The sequence below is a fragment of the Rhinopithecus bieti genome, unplaced genomic scaffold, assembly GCF_001698545.2.
Source record: "Rhinopithecus bieti isolate Rb0 unplaced genomic scaffold, ASM169854v2 scaffold_28547, whole genome shotgun sequence".
In the NCBI taxonomy this organism is placed as follows: domain Eukaryota; kingdom Metazoa; phylum Chordata; class Mammalia; order Primates; family Cercopithecidae; genus Rhinopithecus; species Rhinopithecus bieti.
In genome coordinates, this window is record NW_016813480.1 from 557,317 (window position 1) to 581,304 (window position 23,988).

Genomic DNA, 23,988 nt, shown 5'->3' on the forward strand with positions numbered 1-23,988 from the left:
CCTGTTGGTTAATGGTATTACTCAGTTCTTCCATATCCTTGGTAATTTTCTGCCTACAACTTCTGTTTACTACTGAGAGAGGGGTGTTGAATCTCCAAGCAGAATTTGGATTCACCTATTTTGCTGTTCAGTACTCTCAGTTTTTGCTTGATGTGCTTTAAAGCTCTGTAGTTAGATGCAAACACATTTAGGATTGTTGCATCTGTTTGGTGAGTGAACCCTTTCATCATTATGTAATGTTTCTCTTTATCTCTGGTAATTTTTTAGTTCTGAAACTACTTCTTCTTCTATGAATATAGCTACTCTAGTTTATTTTTCATTTGTGGTTTCATGTTATATCCTTTTCTATCCTTTCACTTGGAACTTACGTATATCATTATATTTGAAGCCAGTTTCTTGTTGACAACATATAAGTAGATCATGTTTTTATAGTCATTATTTCCACACATAACTATGACAATCTTGATCTTTTAATTGGCGTGTTTAGATAATGTTGGCAACCTTTTCCTGAAAGCGGCAGATAACATTGGGCTTTGTGGACTATATAATCTGTTGCACCACTCAACTCTGCTGTTGTCGTGAGAAAGCAGCTATAGACAATATGCAAAGCAATGAATGTGGCTGTGCTGCAATAAAACTACTTACAAAAATAAATTTGTATTTTTATTGAAATATGTGTCACCCCTGGTTGAAATCATCGCCTTACATTTAACGTAATTACTGATATGTTTGAATTCAGACCTACCATTTTATTATTTTCTATTCACTCTGGTTTTGTGCCTCTATCTCCCTTTCTTGCCTTCCTTTGGGTTATTTGCACAGTTTTTAGTATTCCATTTTAAGTGCTGTATTGTATTTTTCACTACATCTCAAATAACGTTTTAGTTGTTGGTCTGGGAATAGTTGTCTAGTTAGAGTCAATATCTGACTACAAGTCTACAAGTGGATGTAGAAACCTTGGAACCATCTGGATCCCTCTACCTTCTCCACATGTAGTTGTTATCTTCTGAATCACACCTATGTGCAACCTCCATCGAGACAATATTATAATTTTGGCTTTTAACTTTGAATATACTTTAAAGAATGCAACAGGGAAAGAAGAGTCTATTATGTTTACTCGGTTATTTACTATTTCTATCACTTCATTCCTGTTATTCCAAGTTTTCTTCTGGTATCATTTCCCATTAAACATATATATATATATATATATGTTTAAATAGCTTGTGAGGTATTAGTGGTTTTTGGTTACATGAATGGATCGTAAAGTGGTGAAGTCTGAGATTTTGGTGCACCCATCACCTGAGTAGTGTACACTGTAGCCAATATGTGGTATTTTATCCCTCACGCCTTTCCCATGCTCTTCATTTCTGAGTCTCCAATGTCCATTATACCACTCTGCCTGCCTTTGCATACCCATAGCTTAGCTGCACTTACAAGTGAGAACACACGGTATTTGGTTTCCATTCCTGAGTAACTCCCCTTAGAATAATGGCCTCCAGCTCTGTCCAAGTTGCTGCAAAAGACATTATTTTATTCTTTTTTATAGCCCAGTGGTATTTCACAGTGTATATATATAGTAGGTTGGTGCAAAAGTAATTGCTGTTTTTGCCATTAAAAGTAAGTAATTGTGGTTTTTGCCATTAAACCGCAAAAGTAATGGCTTTCTTCTCTCTGGAACTCCTATTACAGAAATATTAGACCCTTTTAAAATTGTCTGTTAGGTTCCTGAGGCTCTGTTCTTTAAAAATTATTTTCTTTCTGTTATTCATATTGGACAGTTTCTACTGCTCTATCTTCAAAGTTCACTGACTTTTTTCTCTGTCATTTCCATCCAGTGAGTTTCTTATTTTGGTTATTGTATTTTTTAGCTCTAAAATTTCCATTTGTTTCTTCTGTGTATCTTCTCTTCCTTTGATACATCCTTCTTTGAAAAATTTCAAGGGTAACTGCTTGTACTTCCTGAAGCATTTTGCAATAGCTAATTTTGACAGTTTTTGTCAAATAAACGCAACTTGTGTGTCATCCTGGTTTTATTGTTTGTTGATTAGCTTTTCCCGTATAAGCTGAGGTTTTCCTGATTCTTTGTATGCTAAATAGTTTTAAATTGTATTCCAAGCATTTTGAATATTACATTATAAGATTCCTCTGGGCCTTGCTTAAATCTAATGAATAATCAGCAGCAGGCAATCAGTGAGGTAGAGTTCAGGTTATCAGTTCCATCCAGCCTTCTGTAAGTTGTGCTTCCAAAGTTAGCTCCGTTTTCAAAGCTCCTGAAGTGATATTAGGATCCATACCTCATGTGCCTCCCACAGTGGCCAGTCGAGCCCTCTGGTGATGGTTTGCTCTGTAGTTCAATTCTCAAAGTCTGTATGAGCTTTTAGGATGAGAGTCACATACAGCTCAGGGGTGAGCCCAGGGGTTCAGAAACAATGTAAGGGGTCACTTTCCCACGTTCCTCCTTTGCCTCAATATCTGCTATGCTTTCCAGTTCCCTGGGTGCCCCCCTTGTTAGTCCTCGAGCCAAAAAGCTGGGCCTTTAGTTACCCTGCTCTGTGCACTTTTCACAACTGTGCTCCTGTTTGTGGACAGATGGTAAGTGTACACAGATGTAATAAAAACAGGGACCGGCCGGGCTCGGTGGCTCAAGCCTGTAATCCCAGCACTTTGGGAGGCCGAGACGGGCGGATCACGAGGTCAGGAGATCGAGACCATCCTGGCTAACACGGTGAAACCCCGTCTCTACTAAAAAATACAAAAAACTAGCCAGATGAGGTGGCGGCGCCTGTAGTCCCAGCTACTCGGGAGGCTGAGGCAGGAGAATGGCGGGAACCTGGGAGGCGGAGCTTGCAGTGAGCTGAGATCCGGCCACTGGACTCCAGCCTGGGAGACAGAGCGAGACTCCATCTCAAAAAAAAAAAAAAAAAAAGGTTATAGTCATTCTGAGGAGCTGCTATTGCTGATAATATACATACGGATCTGAAGAAGCAAAAAAAACCAGTCCATATACGGAAGGAAAATAATTCTGGTTATCTTAGGTATGAAAACGAGCATTGGCCTTCACTTTTGAGGGAAACATAGAAGCTTGTGGCTCTCACTTAATAGCCACCTGCTATAACACCTGAATCTCTTTCATGGCTTTATCTGGGCATGGTGGATGGTCTTCTGTGGGTGGGTGTTTGTCCCCAGGTGTAGGGTAGAGTGTTGAGCTTCTGGCCAACCTTATAGTTAATCTTAACATATAATAATTGTTACCAAGATCTGGTAATTTAGGGCAGCAAGAAACCAGCAAGATATTAGTGCTCCCTCACTCATGGTGTCAAAACTGTTCGATGGAGCTTGGCTTATCATTGCAGACACTGAATGCTATTCTTCATTGTCAGAAGTGAGACATCTCAGCATGAGGTCAAGACGCTATTTTGCATTGATGTTTTGGTCTGTTGGTGCTGCTAGATGTGATCAATCAATTTCCCATCTTTGTCAATGGAATATCAAAGCTAGAATAGTGGAAGGTGCACACTAGATCTGGAGGCAGGAGATCCTTGTGAAGTCTTTCGCCTGCCAGCTTTACTGAGGTACAATTGATGAATAAAATTTCTATAAATTTAAGGTGGACAATGTGCTATTTTGATATGCATATAAATTGTGAAATGATTACCACAATCAAGCTAATTAACACATCCATCACCTCACAGTTACCTTTTGTGCTTGTGTGTGTGGAGGGGGTGGGGGGCCCTGAGGACACTTAAGATCTACTCTCTTAGCAAATTTCATGTATACAATACACCATGCTGAACATTAGGCCTCCAGAACTTATCTGCACAAAGTCTTGATTCTATGGCTTATTGATCATGAGACCTCTGGCAAGGAACAACTTCTCTTCCTCTGTTTCTTTACCTGGAAGACAGGAATACTAAGAGTTCTCCTGCCTATCTTTTGGCAGTGCTGAGAAGATCAAATGAGGTGCTTTGAAACAAAAATTGGGGAAATATTATTGAAGAAGAATTTGAGAAATAATATCACCTCATATTTATTTTGTCAGCACAATACTTATGATAAATCTTTGTTCTCAAGAGAATAGTGTCATGTAATAGAGTTTCACTATTCTGGGATTTTAAATGTTTTTCTTTCTTTTCCTGGGAGGGCAGAAGTGATGAGTTTTTCCTCTCTCCAGGGACTGGATCACAGGTATAGATCACTTTCATTGTTAGGTTTGTGCCATATGTAATTGCTTTTATGAATTATCATAGGCAAACTGCTTGCAGTGTACCACAGAAATCTTATTCTTGCTGTTTTAGTAATTTGATTGTCAGGAACAAAATGAAAAATGAAAGGAGCTGAGCTGTGTGTTTTTAATTTCAAAACTAGTTTCAATCAGGTTTGTGGCATAGGCAGGGCTGTAGCTCACACTTTAGGAAGCAAAAGGGAGGGAGCAGCATTTGCTTTTTGTAAAACTCTCTGGAATTTAAGGTAATACTTGGCATGAGTTGTTTTCTCTGGGCAGAGGTTTTCCTTTCTAGACAATGTCCTGTAGATGGTGCCATTGCCACTCCTCACAGGATAGAAGAATTGGCTTCTCTGTGGGCTGAGATGAGGCAGAACTACATAAACTAAATAAACCATTTGATAATAGAGGAACCAGGAAAAGCTGGGTGTCCTTACCTCTTTACAGATGCTTTTCCCAAACTGCCAAACTCCAGGGTACTTCCTCATTCTGCCACCTTTTCTCCCGCTGCCTGGTACCTGGTATTGTAAATCACTCTCACCTGTCAGAGATGCCCCTCCATTTGGCTTCTGCGAGATGGGATTCTCCCCTCTCCTGCAACACCTCCCACCAGCTCCTCTCTCTCCTTGCCAGGCCTATTGTTCCTCGCCTGGCCCCATGAAGGACGCACAGGCATCTCCCAAGATGTTGTCCCAGGTCAGCTTCCCTCCTCTGCATATGCCCTCCTGTGAATCTCATCCCTTTTATATCACTGTGCGTAAACCACCCCGAGCTTGCTTCTCTAGAGCCTCCCTTTTCTCTCCTGACATCTACACCTCTGCTTAACTCCCTCATGGAGATCTCAGCATTACCAAACAGAAAGAGTCCCGGAAATCAACACAGGGGGCTGTACCAGCTCTGGAGGGATGCAGGATGGCAGGAAGCATAAAGCGCGTTAATTTTTTTGAATTATTTTTTATGGATACAGATTTGTACCTATTTATGGGGTGTATTTGATATTTTGAGAAATGCACTGAATGTTTAATGATCAAATCAGGGAATTTAGGATATTCATCACCTCAAACATTTATCATTTCTTTGTGTTGGAAACATTTCAAATCTTCTCTTCTGGCTATTTTGAGATGTAACAATATATTGTTGTTAACTGCAGTCACCCTACTATGCTATCAAACATTAGAACTTATTCTATCTAACTGTAAGCATTAACTCAATTAATGCAAGAGAAGCAGCAATTCAGAGCCACCCTGCAATTCCTGGAGAGGATGGGTGGGACACAGGGTACTCCCAGGAGGTGGGACAGGTGATACATGGGTTAGAAGTAGAATCTGGGAGGAAAAAAAAGAAAAAGTACAGGTCCCCTGGCACTGCTTTATTTTTCCCCGGACTTGAGGGCTCACTGATGCATAAAATGTACAGTTTCAGAGCAGATTTCTTCAAGGGAACCCATGACCCCTTTAAACATTTCGGAGCTGTATATGCACATAATTCCTAGGTTCTCAGCAGTCTGTGATTTCTGTGTGGGTGTTGTTGGGGCTGGGGTGAAGTGGGCTCATCCTTTATCGTCTGGGTATCTTGAACCCTTTCAGTTGTCAGGTTCACAGCCTGATCCTCAGGCTCTATATCTCTGCCCTCTCCTTTCCACTGGGACTCCAGGTCCCCCCGACCCTTCTCACCTCTTGTCTGGATTTTTACTCCACTGGCAGAGCCTCCTACATGCTTTCCCTACATGGGGTTTTCTTGCTGCCATCCATCTCAAACCTGGCACAGAGTTAATCTTCCTTAAACACAGCCTAAAGCACAGCGCTGCAGCTGTTGTCCAAAACTCAGGGCCTCCTGCCTGCCTCCGCAAGTGCCTCCTCTCTTTTATTTGCGATTCAAGGCCCTAAACTCTTCAGCCTCATTCCCCGCCATCATCAGTCCTGCACCCAAAGCTTTAGGCAAATTAGACTCTTAATCTTCCACAGAGTGGTCCTGCCCTCTCCCCACACTGCACCACTCTCTGCTCAAGTTCTTCCTGCTGCCTCGGAAGGCCCGATTCCTCCACCTTTGCCTGCTGAGATCCTATGTGTTCCTTGGCCCACTTCACAAGCCACACTCCTCTCTCAAGGCGCCCCTGCCCCGGGTACCCTGGCTGCTTGACAGGCTTCACAGTCCACTCTGCCCTCCCATGATTTCAGTGAGCATCTCTTCCCTAGAATTGGAACTCAGGGGCTGAGATGTGGTTTTCAAATCATCCATTTACCAAGTGGATGGCCCATAGACAAAATGACTAGGATGGACCATTCCCTGTGTTTGGAATTGGAGATGATTCAGGGTGTGTGTCTACTGAGGAGGAGGCGGAGGGATGCAGACCCTGGGAGGGAGGCTCGCGTCATAACCTGCTACAGGCGATGAGGTGCCAGTTTTAGTCCCACATAAGAGGCACTCCAAAAGCCACCAGGTCTCTCAACGCCTGCTAGAAACCAAATGCCAAAGCAACCAAAGAGAAGGCTCAGCCTCAACAGGCAACTACTAGAGGGTTATCTCTCTCCCCATCTCTCTTTGCACTCGGTGGTGTCTCCAGGGAATAACATGCTAGAAACAGATTCATGATTCAGACGCTCCACAGATGTTTGCTATTTAAAGGATTTTCCCGAAGAGAATAATCTAACTTATATTTTCAAAACTGTGATGGTCCCATACCAGGTATGCTTAGAGCAGGCCACAGGGATCAATAGGCATACCCTACCCCCTGAGGAAGGGCAGAGCACTTGCTGGTGCTTAAGTGTCAGGCTCTGCCAACTGAGCAGCAGGCAATGATTTTCTGGTATTTAAATAATGCTTGATATGGTTTGGCTGTGTGCCCACCCAAATCTCATCTTCAGTTGTAGCTCCCACAATTCCCACGTGTTATGGGAGGGACCCGGTGGGAAGTAACTGAACCATGGGGGCGGGTCTTTCCCATGCCATTCTTGTGACAGTGAATAAGTCTCACAAGATCCAATGGTTTTATAAAGGGGAGTTTCCCTGCACAAGTTCTCTTCTCTTGTCTGCCACCATGGGAGACGTGTCTTTCACCTTCTGCTATGATTGTGAGGCCTCCCCAGCCACATGGAACTGTGAGTTCATTAAACCTCCTTCTTTTGTAAATTGCCCAGTCTCAAGTATGTCTTTATCAGTAGTATGAAAACAGACTAATAGAACACCCCACAGAGTCAGAGGCACTGAATTAAATCACAGAGCCTGGGCCTGACAGCCCCTTCATTCTAGTCTTGTCCTTGAAACTGGACCCTTAGTAACTCCATTTTACAGAAAAACTGAGGTCTAGGAAAGTTAATAAACTCATCTCTCACAGGAAAGAGGTTCTGGGGCTGAGACAACCATATCTCCTCTCTTTAGGGAGTCATTATTTTTGAATATTGTTTTTCTTTTGACTTGTGTTTAGTTGGAGGGGAGTTTACAGCATTTATTTTCAAATAAGTTGCCAGTGACATTTAAGTGAAGACTTTGGTATTTGCCAGAGGCCATGGGTCTAGAAAGGTTGGGTGGGATGGCCAGGTGATACTCCATGCCCCATCTGCTCTGTGGCCTCTCTGGCCTCCAGGATGGCTATGCTGAATTCTGTATCCCAGAATATCTTAAAGGCATACACTTTTACTACAGACCAGGTTTAACCAACTGCCCACCAGGGTCTGGGGAAAGCCTCAGGCCTCTTCTGCAAAGGAGCGGCTGAAATTTACCTTTCTTCTCCCATGGCACCTATCTGCCTTCAAAAGAATGTCATTTAATTACCACCACCACCACCAACAACAACAACAAAACCCAAACAAAAAAGCACATTGATGACAAAGCATAAGTGAGATGAGCTGAATGGGACAATTAGTTTTCACCTTGGTCAGGCATCTATTCTCATCTTATTGCACCTTATTGTGAAATTTATATTATCATCAATAGAGTTGAGTTTTATCAGGCTTCAGTACCAAGGATCTTCCATGAATGTTGAGAAGACTTTGCTATTTTGAGTTTCATTTTCCACTGACCATGATGTTTTGCACAACTGACACCACAGGCCAAGGGTTCTTATTACTTCAAAGAGCTGCTTGGCATAGCTGGGGGATTCTATCCCTTGATATCAGGAATATTTTGATGTCTGGGGGTTGTGCTAAAAAATTCCTTTAGCTGAAGTCCTACAAGTGAAACCATACAGACACTCATGGTTCTTTTAGCAAAGCACCGTGGGGGCACTTATTTTTGTGACACATAATATTCTTTCAGAACAGCAACCATAGGAACCATTAATTTGCCTTGAATTTACCACTTCACTAGCACTCTCTACTGTGTTATATGCTGAATAACTGTCAGAAATGCCACCCTAAGTAGCTCACATTTTCTTTAAGCCTTTGGTTATTCACGATAAAATTAAGGGAAGAGAAGATAATCGCAGAGCATCATTTATAAGTGGGAGAGGCACAAAACACTATGTTTAAATGACCATGTTTTGGATTTAGGAAGCAACAAAGAGCTTACTGTTTTCAATTCTGACCAGGTATAATTACTGCCCAGAAAGCTCCACTCAGTGGGAAAATCTCTGAAATGTGAAGTCCTTTGGCTGGTGGATGTAACAGCTTCTCTACTGCTTTAGGAGCTCAAGAGCAACATTCATTCTGACGAATCCCTGAATTTAAAATCTGCATGCATTAAACAGATAAAGCTAGCGAGCCTTTATTTTCCAAAGGGGTTCTACTGCTGTCTCTTCTCTCTTCCCCTTTAACACACACCCTGCCCTGACGCACAAACCAACCAGGTGTTATGGAGCACTCAAGGTGAGCTGGGGCCAGCTGCACTATGAGGAGTCTGCAATCCATACTAGAGCAATCACTGCACTTTCAAAAATAGTTCCCCAGTGACTAGATCTCTATTCAGAAGCCATTAACTAATTTACCAAGGGCTTAAAGATATGCAGGGAGCAGGGGCACTCTGCAGACAGCAGGCGTTGGATGTTCTCGTCCCAATATGCTTTCCTTCCTCTTTGCTCAACCCACATTCTGCTTCTCTCTCCATCCTGCTCTTCCAAGACTCCTTCCCATTATCAATGATGAGGCTTCCACTTGAGCACATAGCATTTTTTTATGGCAACAGTTTAAACCATTACGTCATTTTCTGTGTGTTTAACTTTTAGTTTATTGTTTCATCTGTTTTGCAATTGTGCATTCCCCCCTTAATACATCAAAAGCACCCTGATGATAGTGAGGAGAGGGAGAAATAGCATCATAATATAGTGGAAAAACATGGGTGTTGGGTGTGGCCTGGCCTGGTGTTTGTATCTTGGCTCCATCATTTTCTAATTATATTGTCTTCAGAGGACTACGCAAACTCCCCGAGCCTCAGTTTCCCCAAGTATCACATGAGAATGAGATCTACAACAGCTATGGTTGTTGTGAGGGTTAAAATAACGTCTGTTAAGTGCCCAGGACATAGTAGATGGTCAATGAATAAGAGCTCTATTGTTAAAGTTCTACCTCTTTCTTTTTTGAATCCTCCCTACCTACCCACCCCATAGGGTAGAGGCAGAGTTGCTAAAGATTGTCTACTAATATATGTGAACTGAAGGTGAAAGGCTGAAGTTCAAATATACAAAATATATAAAAAATAGACATACCCCTAACTAACAACAACAAGACATAGAGAAAGCAAATATGGCAGAATGTGAAGAAATGTTAAATATGAATTATGGGGTATTTGGGTTTTATGCTTTCCACTATTCTATATGAATTTTTTTTGTGTGATAAAAGGTCAAATAAAAGCCATAAAATATATACACACTTTGAGAAGAAGGAGGTTGGTGCATTATTAATTTTTTGGTAAGCTTAGAGAGTCCAAAAATGCTTGACGTTCATTTTCAGGTCTTTTATGCCTAAACTATTTAATAACACGTAAAAAAATTCAAAACCGTAATCTACGATCACATTCATAAAGTTAACAAAAGAAGACAAGAAGAGATATGAAAAATACTGAATAAGTATAATAAATCTGATTAAAAGTAACATGAAAATCCATGTACCCTCAAAGGTAATGTATATAAAACTCCATGCTGCAGGGTGAGGACCATCCTGTGGATTGTTTCATGGATGAGCCACCAGGGGATGCTAAAGAGTAGCATTCCGGGGAACCACACAGCAAGAGCACCACACCATTCAACCTGACCCTGAGAAGCACGAGTCCCTGAGAGTCACACTCATTACTATACCACTTGGGGGTCTGGGAGCACGGATTTAGCAGATCTGTTTGGCCTTTGGTGAGGAACATGCCTTGCTGCAGGGGCACAGCTGCCTGCAACCAGCGCAAGTGTGAGGCTGCTGTTGGCACCTAAGTGTGGCATCTTAGAATCCCCAGACGCTGGGCTGAGGCTGTGTTAGAGCTGACAACTTTCACAGCTACTCTGCCAGGAGCTATAAAGCATGGGGCAGAGAAGGGAGATTCTTATCTGGGCTTCTAATTCTTTTTCTCTAGTGGTGAGGCTTATTTCCAACATATATTTAAATTAACGGCATCAGCACATTCAGGTAAAAATATATAGCAGTAACTGAAGAGCTATATTAGAAAATTATTTTCATTTTTATTTAAAAAAATGTATTTTGAGATGGAGTCTCCCTCTGTCACCAAGGCTGGAGTGCAGTGGTGCAATCTTGGCTTACCTCAACCTCTGCCTCCTGGGTTCAAACAATACTCCTGCCTCAGCCTCCCAAGTAGTTGGGATCAAAGGCACGTGCCACCACACTCGGCTAATTTTTTAAATTTTTTTTATTTTTGGTGGATTTGAGTCTCACTATGTTTCCTAGGCTGGTCGAGCCTGGCCACTAAAAATTATTTTTTAAAATTATTTGTAAAGTACATTCCAGGCCAAGCTCTTCAGGAGCTTTGACTGTGTTTTCACCTTCTCCCACTTGAGAGTAAAATCCTTGAGGTAGATCTTGACAGATATCTTTGCACTCAGAAAAGAATGTTTGATGGAATATTTGTCAAAAAAGTGCCTTTGCCAGCTGGGCATGGTGGCTCATGCCTGTCATCCCAGTGCTTTAGGAGGCTGAGGCAGGAGGATCCCTTGAGAACAAGAGTTTGAGACCAGCCTAGGAAACATAGTGAGACTCATCTCTATAAAGCATCTTTGCACATTAATTCACTACATTCTCACAATGACTTCGTGAAGAGTTCTTATGAATTCTATTTTAAGTGGAGAAAACTGAGATTCAAAGTTAATGAGTCAGCCAGGGGGAAAGAGAGCAAGGACAGGGATGTTATTCCTACAGTGATGATGACAAAGTGCACAGAGGGGCAGGAACTTGCTCAAGGTCTCCCCACTGGATCAGGGCAGAGATGGAACTGACTCTGGGTTAGCACTGTGTCCTCTCTCCACCAGAGCATGCTCTGCAGATGAATATGCTACAGTGTACAAAAGATACACGTGCATTGCTTACAGGATGGAATTCTGGCAGGGCCTTCTAACCAGCAGAGCAAAGAGATCATGCATTTTCAGGCTATACAGGTCATGCTTCCTCAAAGCTGGCATGCTCGACTCAGACCATATCTCATTCACAATAATAGTGCATGGATTTCCCACAAGTGTGACATGGGGTACCTTGGGTTCTCCTGACCTGGTAACTTCAGAGGGCTCCATTGTTGAAGGTTCCAAGGCTGCTTTGCCTCTATTTTCCCAGATTCTCCACCCCGTGTCACACCTCCTGGTCTAACTGGGTATTACTAGCAAATTCTCAAATCCATCACCTTAAACTACATGGCATGCATGACGGCCTACATAAAAGATGCTGATTATGTTCAATTAGGACTTTAATTTTTAAAAAAAAAACATTTTATCTTCCGTTTTTTCTTCTGGCATTTATCTGGCGAGAGAGAGAGAGCGTAGAGATCAGAAAGACAGGGAAAAAATACATTGTGTGGGAGGTGAAACGCCATGGTCATGTTTGAAGCTCATTTGGAGTTACTGGTTGTGATTTACTGAAAAGAAAATGAAATTCATGTCCACCATCCGTCTTGCTGAAATGTCATGCCAAGTGCAGCTGCAGTAGCAGGGAGGTCCAGTGGAGACGCCTGCAAATCACCTGCCAGCCGCTGTTGGTCTCTGGTTTGAGAGCCACGTGCGTGCCGCAAAGAAGTAAAACCCATGGTCTGCAGGCCAACAAGGAACTCTCCTGGAACATGGAAATGCATAACTACAGGGACCCCTAATTCTGGCACAGTTACTCTCTCGCCTGCCATGATCCCCAAAGTGGGGCCTAAAAGCTCCAACTTCTAGAACATGGAACATATTATCAATATGTTATATCAATATCTATTGCTTTGTCCATCCTGACTCTTTGGATGACGTCTGAAAGGTAGAGTCCCACAGCAGGCAGCACGGCGATATAAACTATATCAACAGGATCACTGAACTTCAAGGAACAGCCCTGTTTTCCTCTTTAGGCACAACCTGACAGTCAGTGGGAAATACGACGAAGCACCTTCCCTAACTGCAAAAATGCTCATCTTGACCATGCCCAGTCAGGCCCCTGGGCTCCCTGAAGATGCGCTTGTAACTTTCTTACAGGGGTGAGTCTTCAGCCACTTTATGCACACTTACCAGATCACATCATGCATCATGACTAGACCAGAAAGGAAGGCATGAAATTCACACTGGCCATTTTCTGCTGGGGTTAAAATTCTGGTTGGGGAGGAGGCTGAAACTATTGGTAAAATGGAAATTGCAGGGTTGCCTATTCATCTTGTCCTTTATTACCACAACAGACTGATACATGGCTCTTTCTGTTGAAAGCCTTAAACAAACAAAAATAACAACAACAAAAAAACAGCAGCTCAGGCTTCTATACTGGAGTAGAGCGGAAGGTGAAGGATGCCGTAAAAGGCCAAAAAGGAAGCTGCCAGGGGACATGGAGTCACTTCACATTCTTCTGCTTTTCTTTTGAAATTGGCCGGATATTTCATTAATTCACTTTCTCATTTGGAGAGCATTTATACAGCACTTTTACTTCCCCCATGTATAGATACCAGGAGGTCCACACATGAATCTCAAAATGTGCATTTATAATGTTTATGCTTTTCCCCCAAGGACACCTTGGTGACTTCAAGGTGGAGCACAAATGCAGTGGGACACTAGGCTCCCACCTCTGTCCCCTGGGGAAAGTCTGGGAAGTTTAACTGCTCCATGGTTAGTAACAGATTCAGTATACACACACAGATCCAGACATTTGCAGAGGAGAAACCAAATTCCCTGCATTTTCAGAAAAATGGAGGGTACAGGGAGAATCCGAACCTCTCCCCATGCTGCTCTGGGAACTGGGGCCATGGCACTGAGTCCCAGGCCATGCACGTTCCATTGTCCACCAACAGCCGAGGTGGACGGGACTGTGGCCTGTCTCTCTTTGATGTGATGTGAGCAGAAATGTCGGAAAGTGACCTCTCCCTTCGAAAATGCAAACAACCACATGCTCCATTTGCTGCAAAGATCTCACCTGCAAAAACGTTCCTGTACATCCTTTCCTTTCATTTTTACATAATTTCCTCTTTCGGAATGAAGATTATTAATGATTCTTCCCAGACATATTTCTTTCACACCTAAGGATAAATGTGGCTCCCCAAAGATGATGGGACGCCTCAAGAGATTCTGCCTGAACTCCCGAAAATCCAAACTCCACTCTGATCAAAACTCAAACCCAAAACAGCAACACACACAAAGAACTGTCACCATCGCCACCCTCTCCCCCAACCAAAATGCCCTTGGACCTTCATGAAATGGGGCCTCACCTTTCTAAAGAAATGCTGCGTGGCCACGGCAAGGGCATCAAAGCTGCAGATGGCCCTCTTCAGCTCCCCTTGCACGACGCCCAGCTGTCTGGTCTGCCGCTCACACCGCTCCTTCAGCCGCTGCACCAGCTGCCGCTCAGCCTCACGGGCCTGCGGGTCCAGCTTGGGCGGAAACCCATTTCGAGCTGCCGCAGTCCTCTGCTTTGGGTATCCTGTGAGAAAGAAAACCAAACTCCAGTCACCTGTGAAAAAACACACAGCACACAGGTGACAATGGTTTCTTATGACAAAGGAGTTCTTCAAGTGGTAGAGAAGAAATTGTCCACGGTTTGTCATCTTTAAGGATTGAAAAGAAAAAACAGACGGGGACCAAAATTATTGTTCCATTAATGTGGTTCTAAGTGCAAGTTTTCATGCTTGGAAAAAGGATAATAGACAAAATCGCCAAATTCCTTCCAGCTTCCGACACTTCTAGGCTTGCTTGGATAAAGAAGCATTTTTTTTTCCTTAAAGGAGATTGCTCTTTGAAAATGTCTAATGGGAAATCAATCAGTCAATCCAGATAGAAGTCAGACTTATAATCATCTAGCAACCTTTTAATTGGGCACCAGAGAATAACACCTTGATGCCCCTTTCTTCGCCTTAGAGGCTACTCTAGTGACCCTTTTCTTCAATGTCAAGTCCAAGTCACAGCCCTGGCCACCTCTGCTCTAGCAACTTCCGACTTTAAATTCCTACAGGACCAATGTCTTGTGAGGTTTCCTGCAACACATCCTTCCAATGTGACCTGACGCCTCCTCCGTGGCTAAAGGTGCAGTTTGAGCCATCATCCCCTCTCACTCTCTGATAGGAAGCCCTGCTTCCTCTCTTCCTTCACTATGCCACAGCCGGAATGAGCTTTGCACACGTGAGGCAGGTCATGACCCGTGTGGACCCCTCTGCTCACTTTCTTTCGCAGTAAAAAGAAAGTCCACACACCTTACCATGGCCTGCAAAGCCTTCTGTGACTTGGCTCCGGCCAGGTGAGTGTGAGGGGCTGTAGGGCCACAGAATAAGGGGCAAGGAGCTCTGCCTGGGGTTGAGGACAGGGTTTTGGGGTAAAGGAGTGGTGATTTTAGGTTGAAGCTCAGAAAAGAAAAGGCAAGGTCCCCCAAAATAGCACAGAGGAAAGCACTCTACCATGGCCCAAGACCTGTGGGTGGGCAGGCGCCTTCCTCTGGTCCCTCTGTGGGAGGTGCAGACAGACCCGGGACCCGCAGGCAGTCAGAGAACCCCTGCCATTGACAATGGGCTTACATCTCAAAGGCACGTTCTTTCCTTCGCTCTAGTAGATCACACTCCTAGAGGACATGACACAGACACTGACCAGCACCATCATAAATCCACGCATATTTCAAATGTTTTCTTCCTCCTCTTTTTTCCTCTCCAAGACACCAGGGAGCAACATATAAAACAGATCAGAAAATGGTAGCCCCTTCAGCACCCGGTGGACGGAGACAATGTAGAGTAATGGGTTTGTGAATGTGCAAGTGGCCTCATCTTTTAAGGGGAAAGCGGTTCATTGATCTAAATGCTTCTAGTGGTTAATTTAAGGGTAACCATGCTAATTCTAATTCATTCCTTCTCCTCTCAAAAAGTCATCAGAGATTGCCATGTAACCTCACATATGGCATATCTTAAATTATTCTGACTTAATAGCAGAATGTGAAATCACTGCTTCATAGAAACTGTCTTTATGATAGCAGAGTACATAATATTCCAGAAAACTCACTTGCTTGTTGTAGGCAAATCAACCTGAATATGCCCTTTATCTCAACATTCTCAATGCTGAAAACAAAACAAATATGACTACCAACTAAACATCATCAAGAAAAGGTGAGAGATTTTATTGCCTGTATTAAACTCTAAGACACAGCTTAAGACCAAAGATAGATTTTTTTCCCCCCACAATTGCTATTTTCCATTTTATTGCTGTGGCTGGTGATTTTATAAAACACTTCAGTGCTTTAATTAATTTGTTGAGGTACCAGGTGCCTGACACTGTTACAATAGAAGGCACTTCTTTTAGAAATCTAAAGGAAATAATAAAACAATTTCCAGCTCAGTGAATTAGAACTAATTGTAACCTATGGTACAGAGAGTCACCTCTGAGCTTGTGGACGTTAGCAGGCGCTCACACTGTCATGTATTTTTGGATGTTAGATTTATTTCTGGGTAGGATAGCTCCTAAGAACGACCACCTTTAATAATATGATCATCATGATGTTAGAAATTATACTCAATGGTAAATGCACAATATAAAAGGATTCAGTGAAATTCTATTCTTGGCACTTACTTTGATATTGGTGTCATTATTATATTGCTTTTACTCACCTATTCAAAATTCTCCAGTGTTCTACTGAACAATAGTGCAAAAAATCTCACCTCTTCTTCTGGGGCCAGCGAACAACTCGCGTTCTGAGCTAAGAAAGAGGCTCCCCTGACAACGCCAACTTTTGGGATCAACACACCAAGTGAAAGTTTGGCGGCTCTGTGACACCAAACTACCTTGTGAAACCAATCCTGGTTCAGGACCGGTGGCACTCAATCACTGTCAGAGCACAGAGCAAGGCTCCGGCACCTAAGACTTTAGGAAGGAAAATGAGAAACAAAGTTGATTGTAGAGTTCTCTATTGCTTTAAGTTGAAAAGGGTCCTGCCATTCTCTAACCATATCCAGCGTGACTTTGCCTAGGACTAATAATCATTGTACTGTCACTGGCGTACTGTCACTGGCGTACTGTCACTGGCGTACTGTCACTGGCGTACTGTCACTGGCAGTCTTTTGCCTTTGCTAAAAACAGTTTTCTCTCTCGTGCTGTCGATCTTTGTTACTACTTCTATAGCTGATTCCCTGAAGTACTGTCCGTCACCTCCTTTCCTGTCCACCCACATGTCAGACGGTCCCCAAGGTGGTGCATAAAGATCGCAGCTCAGGCTCACTGCCACCTTGGGGATGGACAGCTTATGATGAATGAAGATCACCGACACAGCCAGCTTCAGCTGTTTCAGAACAGGTGTTTGCTTCTCTCAAGAGCCAGCACACAGTGAAGCTAGAATGCACATCTGCTTAGGAAGCACCAGGTGTGTGGGATAATTAGATGGCCAGCTTCTGGAGGGTGGTGGTCACAGGCAGCTCACAGGGCACATGGTGGGCCTGGGATGAGAAGTGGTGTTGGTGTGGTGGTGACCCACTCCTGACCTCTTCCCCATCATATTTCTCAGGAAGAGCCACCGTGCAGGCGTTAAAGGAGGGGCATGTCATGTTCCCCCATGACACTTTTAGATGTAGGAGTATTTTGTTATCACCTCCTTCCCTGCTCCTTGCAGTACTTCTATTGCTTCTGGGGTGGTCTAAGGTTCAAAGCAGAAAAGCAGGCAAGCATGCCACTGACCTCACTGTGCAGGCAGCCAGAATCTACTTAGACGCTTTCCAAAGAAGTAACACTCTGGTCTCCTAAAATGCCTATCTGATTTCCACCCAGCTGAACTAGGAAATGGATATTAGTGAATAGAGGCCTTCAACACAGGGCTTACCAATGGATTCAGAATCTTTAAATGCAGGGAAAATAGAGTAGAATTGCCAATTTTTTACTCACTGGCCCTAGTACACTACCCAACTGTTAATGAGCCTTAACTCCAATGTAGTTGCTTTTCTGTGTGAAATATACAAGCAGAAATACCTAGATTAGTGTTTTGTCATGACCTACACACAAAGCTGACTTCACATGCATGCTTCATGTCATGTGGTTTTGGGCGACAAAACCATCTGACACCTTCTATTCAGCACTTACTCTGTGAATGAGACTGTGCAAGGTACAGCAGGAAATGAAAAGAAGTAAAGCCCAGTCCTTGCCCTCAGGCAATCCATTGTCCAGTAGGGGCCTGGCCAGGCCTGGCTCTTGGTCTTCTGACTGCCTTGCCCAGGGCTCTTACCAATTAAGCACATTGCTGAACCACTCTACAACATCTCTAACAGATCTCCCTGGTTTGGGCGCATACTCTAAATCTAGAACACCCTCCTGCCATCCAAATGTTACCCCAATCATAATTTCTTTGTAGCCATCCTACTGGCTACATAACTCTGGTCAGGAGAAGATAGAATCCATGCTGATCTCAGTGGCAGCTGGTAACTGTGAGGCCTCCAGCTGCCACTGAGGTGACCTTCTACAGCACAAAGGTGGATGCGAACAGTTCGCGTGCAAAGGCTAGGCATTGCGTGCAAACGCTGAGCACTGGAGAGGACACGGCCTTTGAAAATGGAAAGAAAATATTAAAAATTTATCGGCAGTCATCCAGTCCCTATCCAGAGGATTGTAATGGATGAAAAAACTTGGTTTAATTTTAAAGCTGGAAAGCTTAACTGACACAATAACACACAGTGCCGCATGGGAACCTGCATATTTATAACATCAGAGATGGCCCATGACCTTCACACCATAGACAAGAAGGCAAATAAGTGTAGGACAGAACTTTGATAGCTTCCCACTTGAAGACAAAGCACTTCATGGGTTTGGTCAGCATCATAACAGAGAGCAGGACACCCTAGGGAGTCCATGCACTGATTTCTTTGTGGACTTGGACAGGCTTTATTTGTATTAAACCAATCTAAATTTATTTCAGAAATCGCTGCCCAGTGGCCCACTATTTTCCTACTTAGTACTGGCAATGGCTTGGCTGGGGTGAGCTGGTGGTGGGGAGAGGCTGAGCAGATGGCGTGTGGGTGGGGATTTCCTTCCAGCTGCTCCTAAGTACAGATGGGGGCAGGAATTACAAATTTGGGTAGCACGGGCCATCCCATAAGTACGCCCTGTAGGAGCAAGGTGCTCCCAAGGTAGGAGCAGATTCTTTCATGTTTTGACGTACAGAAGAACCGAAAAAACACAAAGCTACAATCAGGGTTTCCAGATCCAACAATAAACACTCTGTTCATATAACCCACTCTCTAGACAAGATAAAACGTGGCATACAATATTTTCAACTTTAGGAAACTTATTGTTATGTACAAGAAGTACAGGTGCTATTTATCGAGGTAAATCTGAATCCCTTTTTTCTCCAAAGGTAAAAAATAGTGGTTTAATGGCGTTACGACAATTGCCAAATTTTTATATTCAAATATAGTTACTTCTGGCCAAGATGAAGTAAGTGGGATCAGACTTACCCTCTCATTTGAAACCAGCAAAAAAAAAAAAAAAAAAAAAGCCCCAAATATACAAGACAATGGTTTTCAAGACATCAAACTTTAGGGAATGAAGCACAGTGATCCCTGAGAGTCAGAAAACAAACAAGGTGAACCTACAGTTGCTGAAGCTCATTACCCATGTGACTTTTCGAACTGTGGTGCAGGGAATCGGGGCACTCAGGTGGAGCCCGGAGGTTTCTCTGAGTTGAGAAAGTGGATCTGGGGGCTCAGGGAGGTCAGGAGTTAGAGCCTACAAAGTAGAGTACCAGAGAGGACTGAGCTCCACCGAGAGAATTCTGAGGATCTGAGGAGTGACCTCGAATTTTCAGCCAGGTTCTGATCAGTGCATGCCTGCCTGTGGAGAGAGGATCTCAGGTTGGGGACAGAACTCTGCCAAGGATTAGTGGGACAATACTTAGAGTCCACCAAAGGCCACAAATAGTTCCTGTTCCCAGCAGCCAGCGTGGAACACCTCATACTTCATGGGGCATCAGGTAAAGTACTCAGACAGGTTTTGCTCAGTAGTGTAGAAAAATTGGCCAGGAAGAACTGCTGATCAGTACCTGCCTAATAAGGCTGAAAAGCAAAACCCAGAATGAACAGACTCCTTCCGAGTGACATAACTTCACTCCAGAAAAAAACTTAAGAATACTATGGGGGCTAGGCATGGTGGCTCATGCCTGTAATCCCAGCACTTTGGGAGGCTTAGGCGAGTGGATTGCTTGAGCCCAGGAGTTAGGGACCACTCTGGGCAACACAGCAAGACAAACCTCTATAAAACATACAAAAATCAGCTGCGTGCAGTGGTGTGCATCTGTAATCCCAGCACTTTGGGAGGCTGAGGCAGGAAGATTGCTTAAGCCAGGGTTGATCACCCTCGGCAATATAGTAAGACCTTGTCTGTACAAAATCCTTAAAAAATTAGCCAAGTGTGGTGGTGCGTGCCTATAGTCCTAGTTACCTGGGAGACTGATGTGGGAGGATCGGTCGAGCCAGGAAAGTTGAGGCTGCAGTGAGCCATTATCTTACCACTGCCACGATGGGCAACAGAGTGAGACCCTGTCTAAAAAAAAAAATACTATGGCAATAAAAATACATCCAATACTCATAAAGGAAAAATTCACAATGCCTGTCATCTAGAAAACATCCCCTGGCATGCAAACAAGCAGGGTTATACCACCCATAATGAGAAGATGCAACCAATTGAAACTGACCAAAAGATGACACAGATAACAGAATTACTAGACAGGGACAGTTAAAGAGTTGTTGTAAATACATTTCATATGTTTAAGAAGCTGGAGGAGTAACTTAACCTGTCAAGTAAGACAAGGAAGACAAAAAAGACCTAAATAAGAACTGTAGAGAAAAAAATTCCAATGTCTGAGATAAAAAATACACTGAAAGGAATGAAGAGTAAATTAGATACTGCATAAGAAAAGATTCGTGGCACAAATTTTCATAGCAGCATTAATGATAGTAGGCAAAAAGTGGAAACGACCAAAATCCCCACCAACTAATGCATGGATAAACACATTGTTTTACATCCATACAATAGAATATTATTCAGCCATCAAAAGAAATAAAATACTGATTCATGGATGAATGTTAAGAACATCACTAAGTGAAAGAAACAGGCACAAAGAGTCTCAAAGCCTAGGATCCCATTTATACGAAACTTCCAGAGTAGATTAAACCCATAAAACAAAAAAGGAGACTAGTGGTTGCCAGGGATCACTGAAATGTACACTTGAAAAGGGCAAATTTTATGGCATGTGAATTATAGTTTAACTAATAAAAACCACTCAATAAGGATATTTTGATAGGCCCATTTGGACACGGGGATATTTGGCTGCCATTTGATCAAAAGGCCAGCGTCAAAACAGTTGCATGAGAACGTCCTATCTTTAAAATACGGTCTCCGCTATCAGGAAGGCTGGAGCTACAGAAGACTAACAGCTCTGACATGGTGGTGCTTTATATGCATCATCACTCACCTTCACCATAACCCTGCAGTATGGGTAAAATTTCCATTTCACAGAAGAAGAAACTGAGAAAGAAGTTGTATAATTTCCGCAAGGTCACACGATTCACCAAATCAGGATTAAACTCAGTTCAGTCTATTTTCTGCCCCTATCACCTGGCAAGATTTATAAAATGCAGGGGAAGCGTTTCTAGTGAAGGCAACTAAGAACCAACACTTGCAGATGCATACAAGAAGGGAACAGGCAGATGGGGTTGTTCAAAGCAGCAAAGGAAGGAACACGTTTCAGAAAGAAAGGAGTCATCAATAACATCAAATGCCAGTGCTAAGGAACAGGATATATCTATTAAGAATTACTAAGGCCAGGCACAGTGGCTCACTCATGCCTGTAATCCCAGCACTTTGAGAGGCCAACGCAGGACAATGGCTTGAGCTCAGGTTTTTGAGACCAGCCTGGGCAACATAGAAAGACCTCATCTCTACAAAAACAAAACAAAACCAAAATTAGCCAGGTATGGTGGTACATGCCTATAGTCCCAGCTGCTTGGAAGGCTGGGAGGGGATGATTGCTCGAGCTGGGGAGGTCAAGGCTGAAGGGAGCTGACATGCACTGCACTCTAGCCTGGGTGACAAGAGTGAGACCCTGTCTCAAAAACAAAACAAAACAAAACACCTTACTAACCAAGAAATCAGTAGTGGCCTTTGTAGTAGAATAGTGGGGTGTCTAGATGGTAGCAGGTAGAGTCATTTGTAAGCACGGGGACCGGGATGGGGAACATAAACCATTTTTTCTCAAGACTGGGTGTCCAGATGGGGAGAAAAATGTGTCAGAAATATGAGGGTCAGGGGATGTTTGTTATTCTGGCTTGTTTTGTTTTGGGGATGGGAGAGATGACAGAAAAGACAGTTCCTGCCATGATTCAATTTACAGTCCAGGAGGGGAGAGAAACTCTCCTTAAATGAGCCACCCAGAAAGCTTCTCCTAGGCCAGATGTCATTTGAAGGCCCAAAGGCCTGATGGAGGCACTAACCATTTCAGTTGATTTTCTCTGATATTCAGTAATCTGAAAAAAGAAGCATCATCATCAAAAGAAATGAAGATCCTGGAAAAAGAAAAACTGTCCCTCCCAGCTCCACCATGGTTATGTAGCATTTCCAAGTTGCCATTCTTTAGGACTTGAAATCCACCTGTGGTGGCAAGACCCTAGTCACTTGCCTTCAGTGTCTGCCTTTTCATGTCCACACCCTGCTGCTATGAACTGACTGACTGTGTGCTCTCAAGAGTTATATATGGAAGCCCTATTTCCCAATGTGATGACATCTGTAAGTGGGGCCTTTCAGAGGTGATTAGGTCCTGAGAGTGGGGCCCTCATGAATGGGATTAGTGCTCTTATAAGAAGAAATATGAGAGCAATAATCTGTCTCTCCCACATGTAAGGCTATGGCAAAAATATATTCATCTGCAAACAAAGAAGAGGACCCTCACCAGAAACAAATCAGTCAGCACCTTGCTCTTGGATTTCTCAGCCTCCAGAATCATGAGAAAAAAATTCTATTGTTTAAGTCACCCAATCTATGGTATTTGTTAGAGCAGCCCAAGTGGACTAAAACAACTGCATAACAACCATGCACATGAAGAGACACCACTCTCATGACTATATTATATTATGTATTAAGAGGAAGATTATCTTGGGTGAGTCTGGCCTAATTAAGTAAGTCTACTAAAAGCAGAGTTTTCTCCAGCTGGTCATAGAGCTGCATGTCAGAGATTTGAAGTCTGAGAAGAATTCAACACACCATTACTGCTTTGAAGATAAAGGGAGGCACATAGCAAGGCATGTGGGTGGCCCTATGAGCTGAACGTGGTCCCTGACTGATAGCCAGCAAGGAAACAAAAACTCTAGTACTACAAGCACATGAGCCAGATTCTACCAACAACCTAAATGACTTTAAAAGCCAACATTCTCCAGAGCCTCCAGTCAAGAACTCAGCCTGGCGGACATCTTCGTATCAGCCTTGTGATAATTTAAGCAGAGAATTCAAGTTAAGCCACATCTGGATGTCTAACCTACAGAACTGTGAGTTAATAAATAAACGTTATTTTAAGAAAAGAAAGGGAAAGGAAAAGTAGTGAAGATTTAGCAAGAGAAACTATCCAGAATGAAACACAGAGAGAAGAAATACTCAAAGAAATGAACAGAATATCACTTTGAACAGGAGCTGTAGGGCAACTTCAAGAGGCCTAATATATGTGTAATTGGAGTCCCTGAAGAGGAAGAACTAGGACTGAAAATATTTCAAGAAACAATGGGCAAAACACCCCAAATTTGATGAAAAGCATATAAAACAGATCCAAAATCTCAACAAACTTCAAGAACAAAACTTGAAGAAAACAACAAGGCATACTGTAATCAAACTGCTCAAAACCCATGAAAACAGAACATCTTTAAAGCAGCCAGAAGAAAAGACACATTATGTACAAAGACCCAAAGATAAGAATAACAGCAGATTTTCCACTAGACATCATTCAAGATAGACATAAACAAAGCAGCATCTTTAAATATTTAAAGAAAAAAATATCAACTTGGATTCTGAACAAAGCAAAATATTTATCAAAAGTAAGGGGAACAAAACCAAAAGAATTCACCACCAGCAAACCTCCACTACAATAAATGTTAAAAGAAGTCCTTAAGACAGAAGAAAATGGATACCAGATAAAATATGGATCTACACAAAGAAATAAAGAATACTAAAATAGCAATTAAATGAG

General features: G+C 42.9%; 1 protein-coding gene across 2 annotated transcripts in view; it reads right to left on the bottom strand.

Moving 5' to 3' along the window:
* MTUS2 (microtubule associated scaffold protein 2) overlaps positions 1–23,988 on the bottom strand; it is a 472,062-nt gene that overhangs the window by 126,522 nt on the left and 321,552 nt on the right. For both annotated transcript variants that reach the window (XM_017848470.1, XM_017848469.1), the window contains exon 7: positions 14,018–14,229. In XM_017848470.1, the coding sequence (XP_017703959.1) occupies positions 14,018–14,229 (212 nt within the window). The remainder of the gene's footprint in view (positions 1–14,017; positions 14,230–23,988) is intronic.